At 47.6% G+C, this 24,701-nt stretch overlaps 1 protein-coding gene across 2 annotated transcripts; it reads right to left on the reverse strand.

Moving 5' to 3' along the window:
- Positions 1-1,867: 1,867 nt before the first annotated feature.
- On the reverse strand, positions 1,868-23,313 carry Cndp2 (carnosine dipeptidase 2). 2 transcript variants are annotated; one of them, XM_052742701.1, is made up of 12 exons: positions 23,289-23,313; positions 18,072-18,161; positions 17,006-17,149; positions 12,970-13,132; positions 11,495-11,583; positions 9,489-9,689; positions 8,189-8,273; positions 7,057-7,217; positions 6,012-6,176; positions 4,150-4,291; positions 3,747-3,894; positions 1,868-2,512 (listed from the first exon to the last, which is right to left on the reverse strand). In XM_052742701.1, the coding sequence occupies exons 2-12, from the start codon at positions 18,129-18,131 to the stop codon at positions 2,443-2,445; spliced, it is 1,428 nt and encodes a 475-aa protein (XP_052598661.1). In that variant the 5' UTR covers positions 18,132-18,161; positions 23,289-23,313; the 3' UTR covers positions 1,868-2,442. The 2 variants fall into 2 exon arrangements, with proteins under 2 accessions (XP_052598661.1, XP_052598660.1); XM_052742700.1 differs by lacking the exon at positions 23,289-23,313 and adding an exon at positions 22,146-22,229.
- Between the last annotated feature and the right edge of the window lie 1,388 nt (positions 23,314-24,701).

Raw genomic sequence — 24,701 nt, forward strand, 5'->3', positions numbered from 1 at the left:
TTGTTTGGCCAAGGAATGTATGTTTTTTTTTTTTTTTTTTTTTTTTTTTTTTTTTTTTTTTTTGGTTTTTCGAGACAGGGTTTCTCTATGTAGCTTTGCGCCTTTCCTGGAACTCGCTTTGGAGACCAGGCTGGCCTCGAACTCACAGAGATCCACCTGGCTCTGCCTCCCAAGTGCTGGGATTAAAGGCGTGCGCCACCACCGCCCGGCCTGGAATGTATGTTTTTAATAAGGATCCTCCACCTTACCTCCCACTCAAATTATTCTGAGGACACATTCAAGTTCCTATAGAAAGGTCTCATGGGACTTGACTTGGCTTATATAGGGTGTGTCTCTTGCTCCTCCAAGCAGGGAGGAGACATCAGACACAGACAAGATATCCTGGCTGTGACTCCAGGGTAGGAGGGCAAGGGGAATGCAGGGGTCTAAACCTTAGAGATGATGTCATGACTTCCAAAATGACTATTCTATTCAATGTAGGGCCTGAGGCTCCAAATTTTATTCAGATTATTCTGTAGTGTCAGAGTGTCTGGTATTTTCTCACAGAGACTGAAGTCCCTATGGTTGACAAGCTCTCCTTAGGAAACCCCTTCAAGGATATGGGTTGCTGATAGGTATCATTGCAAGATACTCACTTGGTCACCTGGTCTAGTGTGGGAGCCGTTCTCGGGTTCCTCGTGGCTTTACCCAGCATGTCCGCATAGAGGATGATTAGGACCACGGGCCTGAGTGCAGGTGTCTGGGATGGTCTGCACTTGGCTGTGCTGGGGGAGGAGGTCTTTTGCTCCACCCCTTGGCGTCTCTATAAAAACCCTGGGGCAGAGACAGTCGGGGCCTGTTGGAATAGGTTCCAGGCCCTCTCGAGGCTATCCTTTATTTTCTATCTGTTTATCTCCGCGATATTCTCCGCAATAAATCCTTCTATCTAATATTTCCTGCTGCTCACACTCAAGAAAACTCTGGGGAACTGTGGGGGTGGTTGGGTAAATGCCCCACAGTCTAGGTAGGTGGCACAGATGGGCACCACTGCATCACCTGGTCCAGGTATGTGGCACAGATGGGCACCACTGCATCACCTGGTCCTGGTATGTGACACAGATGGGCATCGCTGCAGGATGCTCACTTGGTCACCTGGTCCACGAATCTGTTGGGCTTCTCCACTGTAAAGTCACTGGGTTTTCCCTGGGGACCAAGGAACCTAGGGAGATAGTTTCAGACTAAGCATTTTAGTACACTTGTGAGCTCACCTGTGGTGATACAATAGGTCCCCTCCCTTTTCTTCTGCAGTACTGAGTGGGAACTCTTCACAAGAATCCGTGCCCCGCTCACCACGTTTTCATTTACGTGAATTGGTAGAGCTGGGTGGGTAGTCATTTGTTCTGTAGGCCATCACTCCAAAGTCATTTTTTTTTTTTTTGCTTACTATTTTGAGACAGGGTTTTTACACTATACCCCAGGGTAGTGTTGAACTCATGGCAATTCCTCTGCCTCAGCTTCCTGATCCTCTACTATCACAACATTCCTTCTCCAGCTAGTCCTTGGCAGTTGTGTGCTCTCAGGATGGCTCCTACATCTCTGCCATGATCCTCCACCACTCATCTTGCATCTTTGTTGACCCAGCCCTGGGACTGCAAGAATTGGATGTGGAGGCAGAAGGGTGGACACAAGTCTTGCGTTATGAGCTCAGGCCACTACTCTTTATCATGAGGTGACAGGTTCCCGACACTACCTGACACACACACACACACACACACACACACACACACACACACACACACACACACACACGTGTGCTCTACCAAGCAGGTCATGCACCAATGAACACCTGCATGCGTATTCCCCAAGAGAGTGAGACCAGAGCAATCCCTCCGGGGGCTCATCGTCACCTTTATTAGCAGGGTAGCTGGCTGGACTGACACTTTCACTAGGACTGTGTGGACAGATTCTGAGAGGCTGCAACAGGGGGACACCAGTGATGGTCAGCTAGGGTCTGAAGAAGGGATACAGAGCACAGTGAGGGGTCACCATGGCACCGCTGCAGCACAAGCTCCTGAATATTCCCTGAGCCTCACCTGAGACAGAAAGCAGAGAACCCATCCTGTTCATTCCAGTCCACGAGGGACAGTACCTCTCACAGACTTGGAGCTTTTGGACTCTGGCTACTTTCTGGAGGTGAAGTCACACTGACCACCTCTGAGAACTCCTTCCTCCCAGCCTGGGCCAGTCAGTTGTCCCCAATAAGCCTTAGGACTACACATCGCCAACTCTCTGACACAGCTGCCTCTGCCCTGGTGACAGTGGAGGCACCGTCTCCGTTCTTGCAAGTCTGCCTGTGACCTGAGAGAGAGGGAAAAGAAACTTCCACTTCCCAAGAAAGCTGGAAGGAAGAGAGGGCAGAGGGCAGACTGATTCTGGGCAGGCCTCCACGGGAAGTGGGACTTCTCAGTGCTTCAGCTGAGACACCTCGTACAGGTATGCTGCCAGCATCTTGGTCCCTTCTATGTAGTTGTGCCTAACAGCAAACAAAACAAAGACCGGTTATCAGCTGCTGCCCGAGGATTCGGGAGCCAGGTAGGCGGCGCTCACTGCGTTGTCGCTAGGGAGCACTCCTACTCCGCCTTGAAGTGTGGTCTGGCTTTGAAATTCAGCCTGGTGGTTCTCAACTACAAGTTCAGCGTGACCTCCTCCCGCCATTTCTCACTACAATAACTAGTCCCTGCTGTGAAATATTAAAGATGTGTTACATTCTTTTATGCTGTGGAATATTTGTTTAATGATGCAAAGATGTGTTGCATTCTTTTATGTTGCATTTGTGTAACGCTGTGGAACTGTGTTACTTTGCCAGATTAAAACACCTGATTGGTCTAATAAAGAGCTAAATGGCTAATAGCAAGGCAGGAGAGAGGATAGGCCCGGCTGACCAGGCAGAGGGAATAAATAAGAGAAAGACGGAGACAAGGGAGGAGCAAGAAAAGAAGGAGAGGAGGACGCCAGGGGTCAGCCACCCAGGCCACAGAGTAAGAAGGAAACAAAGGTATATAAAATAGAGAAAGGTAAAAGCCCAGAGCAAAAGGTAGATGGGATAATTTAAGTTAGGAAAAGCTGGCTAGAAACAAGCCAAGCTAAGGCTGGGAATTCATAAGTAAGAATAAGTCTGCCTGTATTTATTTGGGAGGTGGGTGGTGGGCCCCCAAAGGAAAATAAACAAATAAACAACAAAAACCAACTATAGGTCCTGGCCCTGGTCTAGGGCTTTGTCTCACCCAGTGCCCTGGGTGTGAACAGCTACTGTTTCTGAAAATCAGCTCTTTGACCCATAGCCCAGTAGCCAGGTTTCTGCCGCTGTGACTGCTGGGTCTCTGCTTCCTGTTTTCCTCTCAGCTACAGGGCTGTAGCTTCCCACACTGCCTGCAGCCTGCTTGCCTGGGTCCCTCCTCCCTGCTGCTGGAAGGCTCTCTCCATCCTGCAGGCTGGAGAGAACCCCCGAGTATCTGCCTGTCAGAGGCAAAGGGCTTGGTCAGTCAGTGATGTAACTTTTCAAAACGAAGTGGTGTTTTATGGGTGCTACACGAAGAGTGTGACGAACAAAGAATGCTAGATGAACCCTGTTTTCACACTGCCGCTACCAAGACCTTGTGCTGCCTCGCATCAGTTCTTACTACCAAACCCCTACGGGACAAGAGAGGAGTGATCACAGACCCACCACCTGCTGGAGGATGCACCCCAACCTTAGGCCTCAGTCTTACCTGTTGAGCTTTTCATTCTGGGAGTGGGCACCATCGTCTGCTGACCCCACCGGTAACAGCATGACATTTTTGCCCGTGGCCTCCTGAAAGGTCAGGGTCACAGGAATACTGCCACCTTCCCTGGTCAAGTCAGGTTCAACACCGAACACTGGGAAAAGTAAAATAAAGAGAAATGATGGACTTTGGGCCCTGGATGCCAGAGAGCCACCACTTACCAACCTTTGGTCCAGACCCTGGGCTCAGGAATCTACTCTTGTAGACTGAGTCCCTGATCTCACCCCACCCTTCAGCCCTGCTCACAACACGATCGACCCAGTCATGTGTACATGTGTACCACATGCTACAACAGAGTCTCCTTGGACATTCTCAGGGCCCTGGCATCCACCTCCAGAGGGCTGCCAACCTGTTTTCAGGGCTCTTCTCCCAGCCTGGTAATGGGGATGGTTGAAGTCAGACACCCAAGGCTTTCCACCATGGCCCATGTACACCTTGAACTTGTTGGGGCTGTGCAGTTCAGCAAATTTTTTTGACAGGTAGCTCGAAACCTAAAGCATAAGCAGAAGAGACACATGGTATTTTACACCCGGGATTGGACCCAGTGAGAAGATCTGCAGGGTGTGTAGCAATCCTGACAACGAGTTGGGCATAATGGGTCTACACAGCATCGACGAGTCTAGAAAGGATCTGTGGCGAGCTTCATCTGCTGCTGCCGGACACTGATGTGCATATAACCACTGCAGCAAGAAAGAGGGCCTCAGCAAGGGATTTGTTTGAGCTGAAAACAATGTGTTAATTTCAACCAGTTCACCCTTGACACAGACATACCAAATTATGACAGTATGTAAAAACCGAGCAAAGACCATGCTGTCTGACCTGATTCATTCAACAGACAGGGTATCTGTGTCCTAAAATGCCTATGTTGACACTTGGGCTAGATTTAGAATTTCGTAGGAGACATACTTCTGGGTGAAGACCCCGCAGGATGTGGGCAGCATCATTCTAAAGGCGGAGTCTTAGGCTGAATAAAAGGGGCAGGGGAGAATGCATGCTGAGCATCAGGATTCATCTCTCTTCTCTCCCTGACTGAGAACATGTGACCAGCACATGTCCTGATGGCCTATACCCTCAAACTGTGAGCCAAATCAGCCCTTCTTTGTTCCTTTGGTTTTCTTCAGGTATATGTTATATTTATATCTTTGTATTCTTCAGGTATATGTTATATTTATATCTTTGTATTCTTCAGGAATATGTTATATCTTTGTATTCTTCAGGAATATGTTATATTTATATCTTTGTATTCTTCAGGAATATGTTATATTTATATCTTTGTATTCTTCAGGAATATTTGTTATAGCAATGAGAGAAAAAGCACTCATCCTATACACACACACACATACACACACACACACACGCGCACGCACATGCACACACACATAAGATAGATAGTGATGCACACCTGCCATTTCAGCACTCAGGAAGTCCTGGGCCAGTCTGAGATACATAAACCAAGGTGGGGGATGGTTGGAGAGATGCACAACTTTAAGAGTACTTTGGTTCTTAGCACCCACATTGTGGCTCACAACCACAGCTAATTCTAGTTCCAGGGGATTCGGTGTTCTCTTCTGGCCTTTGTGAGCACCAGGCACACATGTGGTATATAGACCTCTATGTATGCAAAACATTCATATACATAACAAATCAAGGGTGAACTGGTTGAAATTAACACATTGTTTTCAGCTCAAACAAATCCCTTGCTGAGGCTCTCTTTCTTGCTGCAGTGGTTATACAGAACCAAGGGGCAAGGGGTTGCTCTAGGGATGCTGCCTCAAGAGAAAAGCCTGTCCTCCTCTGGAGAGAGGCCCCAGCATCCTCTTCCCAGAAACCTCTGACTCCATCTCTTTATGAAGTCTCGCTAATCAACGAGGCATGTGTTGCATGAGCCTCACTGACCTGCAGCTGCCCAGATCCTCCCTTCCTTTCCTCACCTCCTAGAAAGGTGCCTCTCTGGGGCTTTATATCTTTGGGGTGAGGTCAGAGGTCATATTTTCCCATGCCTCAGTAGTGTGTGTAATGCTTGCTCATATGGCCTTTGTCTTTGCCAAGCTTCCATACTGCTTATCACAGCAAATATTGCAGGGCAGGAGTCAGGAAGTGGATGCTTCTGCCCAGGAGAAAGTTCTTACTGTTTTAACATCACAGCAGCTCTCAGCTGCCATGTGTACCCCACAACTTTTGCCCCCACTCATGCCCTGCATCTCCACATACCTGCTCACTAACAACTTCTGGTATCATGTCTGGCACGAGCCTGATGGAGAACTTGCCGACCACTTTCCTGGGGATCACAGTCTTGGCCCCCGAACCAGAGAAGGCTCCTTCAATTCCATGGAGGGAGAGGGACGGGTACCGCCATCTGTGCATCAGGATGTCTTTCTGCAGAAGCACAACAGGTCAGATCTGTTCACCGAGGAGACGGGATATCTACACAGGAGGTGTGAATGAGGACATGGGGATCCCTGCCCAGTAGGGCTGGTCAGAGCCCATCTAATGTGCTGGAATTACTGTCACATTACTCCAAAGGAGGGCCGTGCAGCCATAATGGCCTCAGGAGGTAATGGTGAATGACGCTGGTGGGGTATGCTGTGAGCCTCAGTCCCCAACAGGCTGAGATGTCTCTGTTCCTCTGTCAGCCCTTGTCAACTCCCAGAGTACTCTAGCCAGGCCTGACATCTCCTTTAGCCAGGCCCTCAGCCTTGTGCCCAGCCTGACTGATGGCACAACTGTTTATAGTTATTTATTCCTTTGACTCTGAGAAAGGTGAAACTGAGGCCTGTTTCTCATGCCCTGTCCCTGGGGCCTAGAAGAGGCTGGTGCACTGAGGTTGGCTAGACCAAGGTGATGAACTTGATATCCACACTCTTAAGACAAGAAATAAATTAAGAAAAAATTTTCCTCCTACTAGTTATATAATAGCAAACAGCTTCTGCCTTCATGCTCAGCTTAATCTCTGGGCCTTGTGGGAACAATGTGGCCCATAAACCCAAACAAAGCAAACAGCACCCGTGACAAGAGGGGGCTCTGCTCCCTCCGTGCATCTCCCCCAACCTCTGACCCGGTCAAAGGTTGAGCCTGACATCTGAAAACCCTAACAGCCCTCAACTTGACCACACCCTGCCTTTGATGACTCTGGAGCACATGCTCCCTCCTAGGACGAACCGCCTCTGACACTGGATGTCTTTGAGGCGTGGTGGACACGCCTGTCATGGGAGGCCTGGGGCCTGTTGGGGTGGGGGCACAGGAAGGCAAACGGTACCTTGCAGCTGTGCAGGAGGGTCCCAGCCCCCACATCCTTGGCGAACTCTTCCATATCGAAGTCAATATGGTCATAGAGCTTACACTCCTCATCTGTCACAGGAGCCACAGCCTCGTTGATGCCGGGGATGAGGATTTTCCCCTTCTTGTCTATCAGACAGCCTGAGGGAAGTGGGAGAGGGTGGAATGCTTAGCTGGGGCAGTGCATAAGCAGTGTTCTGAGATGTCCTGACTCAAGAACTCAGGTACCAGGGCAAATGGCCACCAGGAGCACCTGGGTGCATTATGCCAGTAAGTCAGTTGAGTAGCCCCAAGGAGGTAAGCAGGACCACTACTCACCCCTCTTTTTCAGAGAGAGACTGAGGAGCAGGTGGAGTGCATAAGTTAGCCTCCAGTTGTACACCAGGACATGAACCTAAAAATCCACACTAGTCAACATTTCTTGACAATGCAGATTCCACAAGAAACAAGGTCCTTTAAAGCTGGCGAGGGAACCTCTTAACGGCACAAAACAGTCTCTAACTACAGATGCAATGTCACCTCACCTGCGGGAGCCCTCATCCTGGGATGCAGGATGAGAGAAGGGGGTTACAGAACTACATGGAGGCAATGGCTTGTGCTAGTACAATGCTAGACAGAAGCTGTGGTTCTTGCTCTCCAGAATCTGACCAAGCAGGGGGATCAGTTATGGCCAGTTAGAACAGATCACAGCAGATGACCTCTGAGAGCTGTGAAAACCATGTCCACAAGAACGACAGCATCCAGGGCTTCTAAGGGACAGGCTGAGCAGGACTGAGGGTCCTTAGCTGGGGCTAAGGACGCCCATCTATAAAGGGAATGGGAAGTTCCCTCACAGAACAGAATCAATCCATGTCCACTGGATGTGGAAGGGAGAACAGTTCTATAGATGGTGAGGTATGGGAAGGTGCAGGAAGGACAGGAAGGGGCAGAGGCAGGAATGAAACACAGGGCCCTTTAAATGAAACAATGCCCAGAGGAAGGGAACTTAATTAGAAACACGGCTGAGTAGGCTCATGAAGGATGCTGAAACACACTAGGCATACACATAGATAGCTTAGAAAAAGTGCCCTGCCCACAAAGTGCTGACCCAGAGAGCTCCAGCCTAAGCTCACCCATCAGTGAAATGAGATCCGTCATGGCCTCGTGCACTGAGCCACCATACACCCCAGAATGGAGGTCTTTGTCACTGCATTCCACCTGGACAGAGACAAAAGGTCACTTTATTTGGTGGCTTAGTGGGAGCTTATTTTAATTATGTGACATTGCATTGACAAAGAACAGTTGCAAGACTGACAGTTTCTAGTCCAAATCTGCTCCCTCAAGGAGCAAAGCAAGCCATTTCCCAATTAGAAAATCCAGATACAAGAGAGACTCCTGGATGTGCAGACCACGTGTACACTGGGGATGCCGTCTGCAGGTGTGCACTGGGGATGCTGTCTGCAGGTGTGCACAGGGGATGCTGTCTGCAGGTGTGCACAGGGGATGCTGTCTGCAGGTGTGCACAGGGATGCTGGGTGCAGGTGTGCACAGGGGGTGCTGTCTTCAGGTGTGCACAGGGGATGCTGGGTGCTGATGTGCACAGGGGATGCTGGCCACAGATAGAAGTATGACACAGAGCAGCCTTAACACTGATAAGCCTTTTAAAAGGAAGGATAGAATCTTGTCATTTTGCAGAGACCCTGCACATGTTTCCTCAGAGGACAATACCTAGCATGATGCATGACCCCATCAACATGAAACCTGAAGATCTGGTTCAGACCCATCTTAGTACTGATTAGTCTTATAACCAGGCAAGCCAGGTAACCATGTGTGCTTAGAATCCCATCTATAAGGGAATGGAAGTTCCCTCACAGTACAGAATCAATGTAACATGCACGAGTCTCAGTACAGCTATGGCCATGGGTTCTGCCCTATCAGGCAGGTGATAAAGATCTTCAGCAGGACCCATCATCATCATCCCAGTGGGAGAACTCTTCACCAGCACCCGGCAGAGTTTGCCCACTCTCCTTGCCCATCTGGCAGAATCTCCACTCTCTCAAGAAAACTCAGACATGCGATTAGAACTTACTTGCTATAAAGTGTGACCATTTTACCTTTTAAAGGGAGGGTTCTCATGTGTTTACTTGTCCAGGCCATCTCAGGAGGACTAGCCTTTGCTGTCATCTACTCTAATACAATATCACAGATAATACTGTCTTAATTTGAAACTGCCTGAGATGGAACTTCTGATCTCATAAGCCCAGGCCTGGGGTATTAGTGGATTATGGAACCCAAGAAGGGTCCTGGGAAGCTCCGAGTGCCTCCTTCATGTATGATTAACTTCTTGGTATTTGCCTGTGTCAGGGTACGCAAGAACAAAGAGGCTTATAGGTTGGAGAGGAACAAGGGATGTTTGTGGGACTCAGCTCGTACCTCAATGAAGAAGTAACAAATGCCTCGGAGGCCGTACGTGATGCAGGGCTTATTCTTCCCCAGCCAGTAGTTGTCTGAAATGCAGACATAGTCCACATCTTTGAAGAACTTGTCTTTCTGGGCAAAAATTAACTCATCCAGGCCTTCGGAGCCAGATTCCTCCATGCCTTCCAGGCAGAATCGCAGGTTGACAGGAATCTCCTGTGACAGGGACACAGCAAGACAGTCAGTTTCCTTACTTTTCTTGCAGAAGCAACACACAAGAGACTATTTTGAAATTTAGTTTCAAATATGAGATCTTCTCTGAATGGCCTGTGGGTGTCCAGGGTTCGAAGGGAAAGCCCCTACACCATGTCTAGGCATGTCCTGCCCAGGGATCCCTGCAATCACAGAGTGAGCCAATGAATGTAGGGGAAGCCATGAGACAGGGAGAAGGCCGATGTACACTGGCCTAAAGAGCACTGACTGCTTTTGCAGAGGACCAGGGTTCCATTCCCAGCACAAACATGGCTGCTCACAACTGTCTATAACTCAACTTCAGACCTCCACATGTATGCATACCCCTGTGCAAATGTACCCACATGCAAGTTAACACACACATACACACATAAGAGGAATCAGGAGAGAATATTTTTTGAATAATCACTGAGCCTTCACTTTTGCTGTGGCTAAGTGAGACCTTTCCTGCACTGGGATGGCCTTCTACACTGACAGCATCTCTCTGTACAAGAAGCCAAGAAGTCCTAAGGTGCTCGATGGGAATCTCAGCACAGCTCTGGCATCTGGGTCAAGTTCTCTGGAGGGGATGCAGCAGGTAGCCTATCCACAGATGAGCAAAGGAAGCCACACATGAGCTAGAGGCCACACACAGCCAGAATCCAAAGCCTAAAAGCCCCAGCTCCCTCCTCCTGTCCTCTTCTGTCCCAAGTGAGATCTTTCCTGTTACATACTGAACAGCTCTAAGTGAAGGTGCTCAGGGCTCCGTCCTGTGCACCCTCCCCTCCATGGCCTCCCAATACTGTGTGGTGTCTTATAGTTGCTGAGTCTTCCTGGTTTCTGTGCTCAGTTCTTAGGGTCAGCTGTTGGACAGGCCAAGTGAATGTGTGTGTGTGTGTGTGTGTGTGTGTGTGTGTGTGTGTGTGTGTGTGTGTGTGTGTGTTTTAACCTGTTTTCTCCCATGCAGATGATCCCCAGACAAAGAGTGTAAGCCTCTTCCCTAATTTTCCATACTTTGACACAAGTACCTATTCTTATTTTATCATGCTGTGAAATAATCCATATGCAAAAACTGACCAGACAGCAGGATCACAACCAGGTTTAAAGATAATAAAAAAAACCTGGGTGTGGCGAGCCACAAGAATATACTACAGAGATTCAACTGTGTATTAAAGCTAACTTTGACCGGCCAAGGGTCTGTCAAGAGGCAAGCCATTTATTATGAATATTTGGTGTTATCCAGCCTTTAATATTTCAGCTGTCTTCTGCTATGAAATTCTTGCATGCCCAAATATTCCCAGACCATTTGGCAAACAGTTCAGCTCCCCAGACCTGCTGAACTTCTAGGTACCTAACCTCCCTGCTGGAGCCAGTCCTTGGATAAGGTCTCAAAACAAAATAAACAACAAAAAAGCCCAAAAACATTTGCAATAAAATAAAATAAAATTCAATTCACACTTGGGGATGGAGGCACAGCTCAGTGGTACAGGAATTTCCCAGCATGCATAAGGACCTGGGTTTGATCCCAGCACAGAAAGAAAAGAGAAAAACAAAGATCACATTCTAAGCGCTGGCAAGAATCTTGCTGAGTGGTGACAGCTTGACCTTTGGCCTTTGAGCATCTGTAAGACAATGCCCTGGTTAATAATTTATAGAGCTGAAAACAGCTGTAACTTCTATCTCAGTCATCTGTGCTGACCAAGGTGGGGCTTGCTTTCTCCTCTCTAGTGATCTTTACACCACTACTCACACGACCTGATGAGTGGACAGAATCTGGCGTGGGGGTGTACCTGGCCAGTCTTCTGATAGGCTTCGAGGGCATTCATCCATCCGGCCACAGGCCCCTTATCGTCCGTTGAGCCTCTCCCATACAACTTGCCTGCAATCAGCAGATCCAGTTAGAGACAGCAAATCGAAAAGACCTTTTCTCAAGTGAACATCTGATAATGCCGAGGTGCAAACTCACACAGCTGTCCTGAGCAATGAGGGTTTTTTCACTTTAAAAGCCCGAGTCTCCATCCGACCCTATACAAAACTCAGAGAGAATTTCTAGCACTCCAAGAGGCAGTCATGTGGGTGCCTCCTGTTACCTTTCCCTTTCACAGCAGTGGCTAGGACCAGGATTCACGGAGACTCACCATCCATTTCCAGGAAACCCCTACAGGTAGTTAGCCCTTTAAGACTAAGTGCCACATAGCTAACAGCAACCATGTGGAAGTTTGGTTGCTTTGGAAGCACATGGCCACCATCATAAAGCACGACAACTATACTCCCATCCCAATTTGGATGCCTAATCTGAATCTACTGGGAGGTATTTAGCTCAAAGAAGCATGGTTGGGTCACTGGGCTCAGCACTGGGGTGTCCTCAGCTTGGTCGGGTCATCAGGATCAGCATTGGGGTGTCCCTAGCATGGGTGGGGCAGAGGCTGGGAAGGGACTAGAGATGGCACACAGCAGGGACAAGACAGCCCTGTTTCTGGTACAGGTGGTGGGAAGGTGTGCCGTTCAAAGGAGAGAGAGCCCTTGAAGGAAGGGAGGATTCCCAGTCCAGGCAGCTTGAATTCATGTAGCCATAAACTGCCACGAAGACATGTGGGTCTGATACTCAGGAGGAATCCAAGTGCCCATGGAGTTATAACAGCAATGGGTACATCCCAGTTAGGTGGTGAGGAGGACCCGAGTATGGGATGAGGTTTCATAAAAGCTGTGTTAGATAAAATGACTTTTCACATTTCACAGTCATGTAACAGTCCACAGGGAGTCAGGATGTGTCTAACAGCAGACTCCAAACCCAGTTAGGGGGCCTGGAATTCAGCCCTGGGGGGCAAGGCTCAAAGGCAGAAGGGGCTATATCTGAGGGACTCTCCTGACCAGAACAGTGACAACTGAGAAGGGAAGCTGAGCATTTCACAAGAGGGAGTGAGAAGGAGAGGCTGGCCTTCAGGGGACTATGCAGTCTCAAATTGGAAAGAATGTTCTGGAAAATGTGTTAGGATTGAAAGGAAGCCTGGCAGGCTCCCATCAAGGAGTGTCATGAGAAAAGGAAAACTCTTCTCAGCTTTCAATAACCGAGGCACGGATGAGAAACTTCCAGAACCCAACCTCTTGATGCTGTTAAAAAAAAAAAAAAAAAAAAAAAAAAGGTGCCAGAAAGAGAAAACCCCAGGATATTTTAATGCTTTTCCAAACGTTAACATCTTCAAAACTACTCCTCTAATGTTGAAAATGAACACTTTGGTGGGTGGGCAAGCACGGGGTCCCTTACCTTCCCGCTCCACCAAGGTGAAGGGCTCACTGTCCCAGCCGTCCTCCAGGGCCGCAGGCTGCACATCCAGGTGCCCGTAGATGCACACTGTTTTCTTCTGGGGATCGCTGCCCAGCTTACCCAACAGAATGGGAGGCAGGGGTATCTCCGAGCCATCTGGGAGCTGGTGGGGGGGGTGGGTAATGGAAGACAGTCTGGTTAATAAACCGGGAGTGTCTGGCAGCTGCCATTAAATCTAGCTGGGATGGTCTTATCTGTTCTCATCCATCAACCTCTGCTGTAGAGTTTTAAGATCCTATCACTTAACAGTTCTTAATTAATAAGGACTTCACTGTCCCGAAATCCAATAATTTCTTGAAACCCAATGAGCATGAACTGAATGACACCCACAACTAGTTTGATAAACTGCTAAAGGCTGCTTTAAAATCATCAATATCCACGATAAATATTTGTAGCCTGGGTCTGGGATACAACTTAACTAATTTTTGAAATAATGGCTAAAACAACTACAATCTACAGTTGAATGCTACATTTTTGAAATTCTATACGCAGACAACTAAGATGAGCAGGATGGACATGAAGGGAATGCAGGGTTGGGAGATGGCTCAGCAGTTAAGAGTGCTTTCTGCTCTTCCAGAGAACCTGAGTTCAGGTCCCAGAACTCACATCAGGCATCACAACCACCTATAACATCAACACCTGGGGATCTGATGATCTCTTCCAGCCTTTCTGGCCACCGGCAGACATGTTGCTTACAAACACTTGTGAGCACACGCCATACACACACAACATACACTCACTTAAAAAGAAAATCTTCAAAACAGGAAGAAAGAGAATTCACACAATGCCTGGTAAAGGAAAGGTAGTAGCCGGCACTCCCCCTGGACTTCTCCCCAAAGGCCTCGCCAGCTATCCAGGACACTACTTGCAGAATTCTAGACAAATCAGTCTTAAGTCTTTTCCTATCTTTACATCAGATCAATGGTTACCACTTGTGACTCTGTGGCCCAAGCAGAATGTACTCATGCCCTGCAGCCCATGTGCCTCCTCTACTAGCTCCTATATTTTATCAGAAAAACCTTGTGATGACAACCAAGTACACAAGCAGTTGACAGGGGAGGACATCACACACACACACACACACACACACACACACACACACACACACACACACACACACGTCTGATGGTAGGAGGAAGGGACTATTCCAGCTAGAACATCATGCACATGTACTGAAGTGCTGGAAACCACTACAAAGAACTATGGTGAAAATGTCTCCTAACAGCACATAACGCACAAACTACATTGACAGCGCAGGGAGAGCCAGACTGCCTGGAAGCCATGACCCCACCAACGCTAGACTAACAATTTATGATTAAGAATAAAATGAGCAGCAACTGAAAAGGACAGGTGGGGGAGGACTGAGAACACTCTCATCTCCCAAATTCCAGCCTGTAAACAGGTCAGAGAACTCAGCGGGTGGTTGGAATTCTTCGGTGGTTTTTTTTTTTTTGAGACATGTTCACTGTACGGGCCAGCCTAGCTGGCCTTGAACTCAAGAGATCCTCCTTCCCTTCCCTGCCTGAGTGCTGGGATTACAGGAATACACCACCACACCCAGCAGGTGTTAGGGATTCTTCTAAGAATACACAATTTAGCCAGGTGGTGGTGGCAGAAAAGGGCGGCGCACGCCTTTAATCCCAGCACTCGGGAGGCAGAGGCAGGTGGATCTCTGTGAGTTTGAGGCCAGCCTGATCTACAGAGTGAGTTCCAGGACAGGCTCCAAAGCTACACAGAGAAACCCTGTCTTGAAAAAAACAAAACCAAAACAACTAACCAGCCAAACAAAAAAGCCCGATTTATTTTCTTAGTAAACTCTACTAATAAAATACCCAAGTACCTCTTGACCCTGACAGCTCTGAGCATGTGCTATGAGGGCTGGGCCTGCACGCATATCGATTTCATGAGGTTGGCTTGTGGGCACCAGGGGGAGAGAATCATGCCTTAAACTTCTGGGCACATAGGGCACGTGGCCTTTTCCGTCAGTTAGTTCTTAGCTGGCCTGAGCAGGGAAATCTCTCAATTCCTTGATGAAAATGGGTGTTACCTAATGTGAAATAGTGTAACAGCCACTGCGTTCTTTTAAGGAGGGTCTTTAAAAAGATAACAGATTTATTTATTGTAATTTTGTTTGTTTGTTTTTTGAGACAGGGTTTCTCTGTATAGTCCTGGCTGCCCTAAAGGTGGGACCCCCCCCCCATTTATTTACTGTAAAGAAACTCTTACAAATGACTTACCCCACCTAATTATTTTCATTTTTTGTTCAACACAATGAGAAGAATGGAGAGGCAGCAAGCAAGGAAGGCAAAGGAACGAGTAGGCATGGCGGCTTACACTGTTGGCTTACAACCCTGGCATTTGGGAGGCCAGACTGGACTACAGAGTAAGACCTCGCCAAAGAAAGAAATAATTAAAAATTTAAAAAGACTAAACTAGAAAGCTAAAGAAAACAGAATGAAGAAACTTAGTTTATTCCCGGGGTGTCGGGGGTATGTGTTGGGAAGCTGCTATTGTGTATCAACTATTAAATTGTCATCTGAAGAAAATCTCGATAGAAGTATTGGACCAAGAGTCAGGAAGCCTGGATCTGAATTCTGATTTTGCCTTGAAGGCACTTGGTTTCCAATGGTCACACTACCCCCTCGGATAAAATATGCACAGTGAATTGTATGGCTAACCCCACATTCCAGAAGCGTTCATTGCAACTGCACACCTAAGTCATCAGACACAAGACACAGGATAAGGTCAGGTGTGGTGGCTCATGCCTTAAACCTCAGCACTTGGGACACCAAGGGCATGAAGAGTGTCGTGAGCTCAGGGCCAGCCTGGGTTACACAGGAAGAAGACTGTCTAAAAACCAAACTAACAACGACAGAGTGAGCCTGAAAAGTCATGTGAAACTAAACGAGCAGAAAAATATATCGTAAAGTCAGATTATTTATTTAAGTAAGGAAGAAGCTGGGTGTGGTGGCGCATGCCTTAAACCCCAGTGCTTGTGGGGCAGAGGCACAGGGATTTCTGTGAGCTCCAGGCCAGTGTGGTCTACACAATGGGTTCCCGCCTGCCAGGGCTAGAGTTAGATCCTGTCTCAAACCAAAACCAAAACTAGTAACAAAAATTAAAAGGAAAACAAGCTGTTCTTAATGTACCCTTTCCACCCACAGATCCCTGATAAAAAGTTCTGGGAGGGGGTGATGCATGCATGAGGGTGGGGGGTGGGGGTGCATGCATGGGGATAGTGGTTTGGGGGGTAGGGGTGAATGCATGAGGGTGGGGGTAGGTTGTTATTTACTTATTTTTATGTTTTTGTTTTCAAGTGTATTTTCCCTTTTATTGAAGACAGATTTCTTTTCTCATACAATCTATCCTGATCACAGTTTTCCCTTCCTCTGCCCCTCCCAGTTTCCCTGTCATCTGGATCCACTCCCTCTTTGTCTCTCATTTGAGAAGAACAGGCTTCTAAGAGAAAACAAAATACAACAAAATAAAATATAATCATCACATCAAAGTTGGACAAGGCAAGCCAACTGAAGAAAAGAGCCCAAGAGAAGGCACAAGGATCAGAGAGCCCCTCATTCACACACTCAGGAGTCCCATGAGAACACTAAACTGAAAGCTATAATACATACACAGAGGGCCTGGTACAGGAAGTTTTGTTATTTATAAAGTGACTCAGATAATGTGTAACTTCCAAAAGTGAAAGCTTTGATTTCTGGGAAAGGAATTTCTGCTCTTCTTAAGAATGACAGTCATTTTAACTTACTCATGAGTCACTGGTGTCCTTTCTGAAATAAAACATGCTGAATAATCTTAAAACTTTTAACTCACCCTAAGTGAGGATGTACACAAGAGCCAGTACAAGCTTACTTTGAATTAGAGTTGACCATCTGCAGCCAAAGGTCACCCAGGACCTGGCTGCTTCTTCCCAGCCCCCAGGAAGAACCAGCTGGATGCTTGAGGTTAGGCATGCTCATACCTTCTGCTTCCCAATATCCACCAGCTCCACGGAGCCCCCCAGCATCTGGACATCAGCGGCAGCCACCTCCATCATCCTCCTGATCTCCCCTCTCTTCTCCGGCCAGGCGGACACGCTCTGGATGGCCACCCATTCTGCAAGTTTCTGTTTGTAGAGAGCAAGTGGAAAGGGCTCTGAAACGCTGTTCTTTAAGGACAGGGACGGGCTCCTCAATGGACCTCTACCTACAGCTACTCCACTTCATGTGCGGAGCAGACCTCGCTTGCCTGCTCAACAGAACTATGCTGTTCCTACCCCCAAAACTAAGCCGAAAGGGGATATGTCAGAATGTGCACTTTTAACCAGGAAGCATATGATTATAAACCATACAATTACATAAATAAGTTTATACCTATAGCCAACAAAATTGCAACAGAAAAAAAGCATACTGCAATGTCTTCAAGTAACATCCAAGTTAGTTCACTTGTTTCCCTGACAGCAGCCAAGCTGTAAGTTTTAGAGGGAAAAGTCAAAATGTTTCATCTAAAGTGGTTCTTCCAAAAGTAAACTGAAGTCATAATTCTTTCAGATAAAAACCAAGAAACAGTTTAAATATAACATCATAATATCATTCAGAACATGCTGGATTCAAGCTGTTTTTTTTTTTTTTTTTTTTTTGGTTTTTCGAGACAGGGTTTCTCTGTGTAGCTTTGCGCCTTTCCTGGGACTCACTTGGTAGCCCAGGCTGGCCTTTAACTCACAGAGATCCGCCTGGCTCTGCCTCCCGAGTGCTGGGATTAAAGGTGTGCGCCACCACCGCCCGGCTTTGTTTTTTTTTTTAATCTATAACTATCACAAGAAACCATAGATAAGATTAGAGAAAAGTAAAGAGCATTATTTGTAGAGACGAATAATTAACTGTCAAAGGACAAAACTGTGACTTTCACCATCATGAAATGAAGAAACATGAAATTTTAATACTTGATCAAAATGGCATAACTCACATTAGCTTCTTGAAAACCTCTCTGACTTGACAAGATTCAGACGGCTCTCACTATTAACTTAGGAGAGACAGACAGACCCTCACCTTGACATAGCGGTCCTGGTTTTCATCAATATACTGGAAGACGGTTCTGAGGGCTGACATCTTTCAGGCAGACTTCAGACCTTGGAAACTCTGAGCAGAGAGAGCAACGAGTCAGACCTGCCTGCAGCTGAGACTGAAGGGCAGTGGTCAGAGGAGCTGCCTAAGGACAGAGAAGTGCTGCTCCACCCTCCGTCAGCACTGATTGCGACAGGACACGTATCACAGGACTCTCCAGGAAGTGACTGGGAGCCAGTCAGAGGCTCAGATTAACCTTCCCTTCCTTGCTCCAAAGGAAAAGCTCCAGCAAATTTTGTGTCCAAAGAGCAGAGCCCCAGTGGCAGACAATCTGAAGAAAACTGTAAGTGGGTACCTTCCAATCACATGGATTTACTGTGCATTTTATTTTTTGAGATGAGTTCACACTATCGCTGTGCTGGAACTTTCTGTGCAGACCAACCTCACATTGAGATCCACCTGACTTCTGAGTGCTAGGATTAAAGGCGTGTGCCACCATGCCTAGCTGGCATTTACTTTTTAAATGTTATACTTTTTTTTTTTTTTGAGATGGGACCTCTTGTGGCCTGAGTTAGCCTGAAACATCTGGTCCTCTTGCCTCTCCCTTCTGAATGTTGGAATTACACGTCCAAACCACCAAGCCTGATTTATTTAGTGCTGGGATCAAAGCCAGAGTTTCCTGCATGCTAGGCAAGCGCTCTATCAACTGAGCTACAGTCCCAACGTTATACTCTTAAAGCACAAGGTGAACTATTAACCTTCTATTGCTAGAGGAAATAATCATTTCAAAGATCTCAATAAAAATGTCACAGACTGGGTGTGGTAGCAGATGCCTTTAACCCAGGACAGGGGAGGTAGAGGCAGGTGGATCTCTGAAAAGTATGAAGCCAGCCTGTTCTATACATTGCGAATTCCAGGCCAGCTACGGATACATAGTGCAACTCTGTCTCAAAAAGCAAGCAAATAAACCAACAACAAAACCCCCCAACATGCTGCTTTTTTTTCCTTTTCGAGACAGGGTTTCTCTGTGTAGTTTTGGAGCCTGTCCTGGAACTGGCTCTGCAGACCAGTCTGGCCTTGAACTCACAGAGATCCACCTGCCTCCTCCCAAGTGCTGGGATTAAAGGCGTGTGCCACCACCGCCCAGCAACGCTGCCTTTTCAACTGCAAACCTACACCCAGCCCTAGGAACCAGAAAGCAAGAAGAATTCAGCTGGACAACTGATATCGCTAGCCACAGACTGCAGTCAGTCTCCTTAAGGGCCAAAGAGGAGAAAGCTCCCACCTCACGTGAGAGTGAAGGAGCAGTTGTGAACTTTTTTTTAGAAAGCTAGAAGGGAAGTTCAGTGTTCCCATCACAAAGAAATGGCCAATGCCTGAGGAGCTGTAGGCCCCAGTTTGCCCACTAGATGGATATGGTGCACACATGTATGGACACATATTAGGCACCCCACAAATATGCTCAATGTCTGCATCTTCTGGCCAATCCCCGCCCCCCTCCGTGCGCACACGTGCGCCTCTTTTTCTTTTTTTAAAACAAAACAAAAACAGAATCTCATGTACCCCAGGCTGTCCTTAAACTTCTGGTCCTCCTGCTACCACCTCCACATGCTAGAATAATAGGCCTGCACCCCCACACCTAGTTCATGAGGTACTGGGGATGGAACCCAGAGCTTCATGTATGCTTGACGAGCACTCTACCAACGGAACTACAACTCCAGCCTTCTGGGCACATGTTCTAACATTAGGTTTTCATGCCTGAGACCCCAGAGCTCCTGTCCTCTACAGAGGCGGGAGAAAGTAATCTGTGGAACCGCTTTTAAAATGGGAATCAACGTGAAACACAAATGACTCGGGCACTGAGACTTGCAACTGGTGTTTTCTCCTGCTTCAAGTATCAAGACTTGGACATCGTTAAGCACAGGTGAAACGGAGCTCAGTTGTGCTGAGGAAATTCATGCTGCAGTGACTCCAAGTGACCTGGAGTCACTGCTGCCGCGTGGTCTCCATTGGTTGCGGCAGAAATGGCGGCACAGGTACAGGTAAAGAACACTGTTTCTTAGTACAGGATCCCAGGGCAGTTTCTAAACAGAGTTGATTTACCGTGACACAAAGCATGGCAGCCATGCAGTGCACAGAGCAATGGAATCTCAGGGCACTTCAAGTAGTGAACAGGGATGCTGCAAGGGTGGGGCACCGAACTACCAAGTCCTCAGTGCCCTCACGATCTTTTCCTCCTTTTTAAAACCTAGCACAGTAGAAGAAATATTTCTAGACCCGCCACCACCTCACAGCCTTACCCGAAAGGGCCTCTGGGAGATTCCAGATATTACCCAGGTGTTTATCAGTGTTAAGTTTCACCCATCTGTCACCAACTATGCACGGGGAAGGTACTTGTTTACCTGATGAAACCTTACCCTGCAGAACCATCTGCTACACTGGGTACTTTTCACTGGGGTTCCTGGTCCTTACATAAACCCCAAACACTGTGGCTCAGCATCACATCCTCGCAGCTAAATTAACAATTTTGTTGCTGTTGTTACACAAAGATGTAACGATCAGGGCAGTAAAAGGGAGGTTTCAACTACCCCACAGAGTTCCCAGGGCACGTTAAAGCAAACCCTCCCTTTAAACTGTCCCTCCAGACACAGCAAGTTAAGCCAGGTCCCACTCTCCCTCCCACTAGGCTCCGATGACTCCTGCTTCACCTCCGCCAACATCAAGGTCATCAATTGGAAACCATTTAGTAAGGCAAAAAGCAGTGTTGGTGGGTTGAACAGACGCAAACTTCCTGCCAAATACGATAACAACCTTACTATCGCTAAGCTCTAAGTCTTAAGTTTTCCAGGAGCAGTACAATCAGGATCCCACGCTGCATGGATGTTAAATGGTCTTTTAATAAAAAACAAACAAAAAAAAAAACAAAAAAAAAACCTGGAGCCAGATATTGGGGTAAATGCTAAAAGATCAGAGGAAACAAAGGAACAAGGCACTGCTAAGTCTCACCTCGCCAACTCCACAAATCCTCTGACTCAAGTTCTTATCTCCTCACGCCTTACATACCTTTCTCTGTCCAGCCATATTACTTCCTTCCTATTGCTGGAATTAAAGGCGTGTGACTTCCAGGTACTGGGATTAAAGGTGTGTGCCACCACCGCCTGGCTCTATTTCTCTCCTGGACTGAATTAATCTCATGTAATCCAGGGTGGCTTTGAACTCACAGAGATCCAGACATATCTCTGCTTCCTTAATGCTAAGATTAAAGGTGTGTGCAACCACTGCCTGGTATCTATGTTTAACCTAGTAACTTGTTCTGTTCTCTGATCTTCAGACAAATTTTATTAGGGGACACAATATATCATCACAGTCCCATGACAGGGTCTTTGTCTCATTACTCAGAGTTGGTGATCACATGCCTCTGTGGAGAATATTGGCGGCTCCAGGCTCTCAAGGGTTAGGACAGTGGATCAAACATCTACTCCACTTTACAAATGAGTAAACTGAAACTGGTGAATGAATGAATGGCCTGCTCGCACCAGAAAGCTGGCAAGGGGAGACCTCTCTTCGGCTGATCCATCCTAGGGGCAAGGTCCAGCTGGACCCTGCCCAGGGCCTTTGCACCCAAGGCGCTGTCTGGAGCCAGGCAGCGACCTCAAAGTGTAGGCGTGAGGACTGCCCATCCTTTGCTCCCTGCGACCCTTCGCCCCCAAGATGCCAAGCAGGCTGGCCTGGGCGCACAGCCCATCGGCCCTGCAGGGCCAAGTGGGTGGCCCGGGGGACCTGGCACTTGTGGGGCCCGGCCGATCAGAACCAGCCCTGGCAGCGAGGGAGCGCTGGGTACCAGGCGGGCCCGCACCGGGGCCTGGGGTGACTCAGGCCTGGGCTGGCAGTGCTTTAGGGATCCGGGACCTCCCGACCTCCGCCGCTCCCAGCTGGATGCCCCGGGTCCCGCACTTCCCTGCAGACCAGCGTGACTCCCGCACCGCCCGGCCGCGTGCTCAGCCCGCCCCGGCCCCCGGCCCCCTTCGCGGAAGGAAGGCCCGCGGAGCGCCTGCTTACCGCGCCGGTTCCGCACCACGTGTCTCCGGCCGCCCCACCAGCCAATGCCCGGAGGCCTGAGGCTGGCCCTGCCCCGCCCCGCCGACGCTCCCCTCCCCAACAGCCAATGGCCGAGCTCCTCGGGATAGCCCCGCCCTCGGCCGCCCCGCCCCCTGCCTCCGAGCAAGGGCGGAGCGCTTGATCAGCTGTGCCGGCCGTAGCCACGCCCCTCCTCCGCTTGACCACCCAAAGGCGTCCGCTAGAAGTCCCCTCCAGTGCTGCCTTGAAACCCAAAATTGAGGAGTTCACCCTCAGTTTCCCGAGAATCCCGCGTCGCTCTCCAGAGGGACCTGCGTTTCCCATTGCTCTCCTGTTCCTGCAGAAGCCAGGGAATGGACAATTCTGCCGGCTGCACACCCTCCACTTCCATCCGTTTGATTACAAAGCACACACAAGTGCTGGACTTACCAATTTGTGGCTTCGTTGACAGCCCCTTCCCACATTTTAAATTATATATACATATATATAATACCCATATATACATATATATGCATGTGTATGTGTGTATATATATTTTAATTATATATATGTGTGTATATATATATATGTGAGTGTTCTGCCTGAATGTATGTATGTATGTGCACCACTTGGGTACCTGGTGTCTGAGGAGACCAGAAGAGGGCATCAGATTCCCCAGAACTGGAGTTATGAGATGGTTGTGAGCTTTATGGGTCCTGGAAATCCAAGCCGGGTCTTCTGCAAGAGCAACAAGTGCTCTCAACCTCTGAGCCATCCCACCAAACCTTCCAGCAATCATAGTTGCAAGGAATATAGTCCCACATACTGCAAATATTCTAAAATACAATGACCTTTTCCTTCTTAAAATTTGCATGAGTTTTCAACATTCCTTCAGAATTTTGCTAAATATGATGTTTTATACCGATAGTCTTTTAACTCATGACTTCTGTCATACTTTTCTACATATATATATCACAGCTATATATATGTATATATATATGCATATATATACATATATATATATGTGTAACATGAATTCCTAGAGGTCTTATAATAAAAACCCGGAGCCAGATATTAGGATAAATGCTGAAGGAAAAAATGCTGATCAGAGAGACGAAGGAACAAGCCACTAGAGAAACTTCTCACCACTGCCGAATCCTCAGGCCAAATGGAAGGTGAGATCTCTCTCCACGAATCCTCTGACAGAAAGTTTCTGAGTCCTCAGCTGAAAGCGTCTCTCAGCCAAAAAGGCCTAGTTCCTGTCTCCTCGCGTCTTAGATGCCTTTCTCCGCCCAGTCATTTCACTTCCTTCTTAGTGCCGGCCTATTTGTGAGGCATGTGTGCTTCCCAAATACTGGTAGGAGAGGCATGAGATCTCAAGTGCTGGGATTAAGAGTGTGTGCCACCACTGCCTGGACTCTATGTTTAATCTAGTGGCTGGCTCTGTCCTCTGATCCTCAGGCAAGCTTTATTTGATACACAATTTATCACCACATATATATATGTGTGTGTGTGTGTGTGTGTGTGTGTGTGTGTGTGTGTGTGTGTTTTGAATTTTTATTTGATTAAAATATAATTATGTCATTTTCTCCCCTTCATTTCTCCCCACCATCCCCATGTTTCCTGACCTCTCATGGCCTTTTTTTCCTTTAATTATCATTGCTACATAAAATAATAAATCATTACGTGTATTACTAGAGATTGAACTCAGTGCCTCAAGCATTCTAGAAAGCACAATCTCACTGATATAATTTGTTGTTGGTTTGTGGGTTTTGTTTGTTTTTGTTTCTTTGAGATAAGTGTCCTGTAGCCCAGGATGCTCTGCAGCTGGACTTGCATTTCTGATCCTCCTGCCTCCACTTCCTGAAAGTGCTGGGATTACTGGTGTGTGCCACCATGCCTGACCTAAAATATCTATAATTTTTAAAAATTTGTATTTACTGCATTTTTAATTATGTGTAGGGGTGTGTATAAACCAGAGGTGTTGGATATCCTGGAGTTGGGGTTACAGAAGGTTGAGTCACATGATGTGGGTGCTGGGAACTTGGGTCCTCTGGAAGAGCAGCAAGTAGTCTTAACTCCTGAGCCATCTTTCCAGCCTAGGTCTATAAACTTTAAGTGTATTTGTTTTAGCTGTTTACTTTTTTCCTTTTGAACTGGGCATGGTGTTCATGTCTGTAACCAGGATTTGAGATGCAGAGGCAGGAGAACCTAATACACAGGGAATTCAAAACGAGCCTGAGTTTCATGAGATCCTGTGTAAAAAACCAAAAACAAACGACTGTTCTGGGTTAAATTATGATTATGATTATTAGTACACGAATGACTTAAAAATCCCCAACTCTTTCACATTTTGGCAAACAACTTTTAGATATTAAAAGTAAAAGCTTGAGCCGGGCGGTGGTGGCGCACGCCTTTAATCCCAGCACTCGGGAGGCAGAGCCAGGTGGATCTCTGTGAGTTCAAGGCCAGCCCGGGCTACCAAGTGAGTTCCAGGAAAGGCGCAAAGCTACCCAGAGAAACCCTGTCTTGAAAAACCAAAAAAAAAAAAAAAAAGTA

This window comes from Peromyscus californicus, unplaced genomic scaffold, assembly GCF_007827085.1.
Source record: "Peromyscus californicus insignis strain IS unplaced genomic scaffold, ASM782708v3 Scaffold_17__1_contigs__length_78620276, whole genome shotgun sequence".
Taxonomy (NCBI): Eukaryota; Metazoa; Chordata; class Mammalia; order Rodentia; family Cricetidae; genus Peromyscus; species Peromyscus californicus.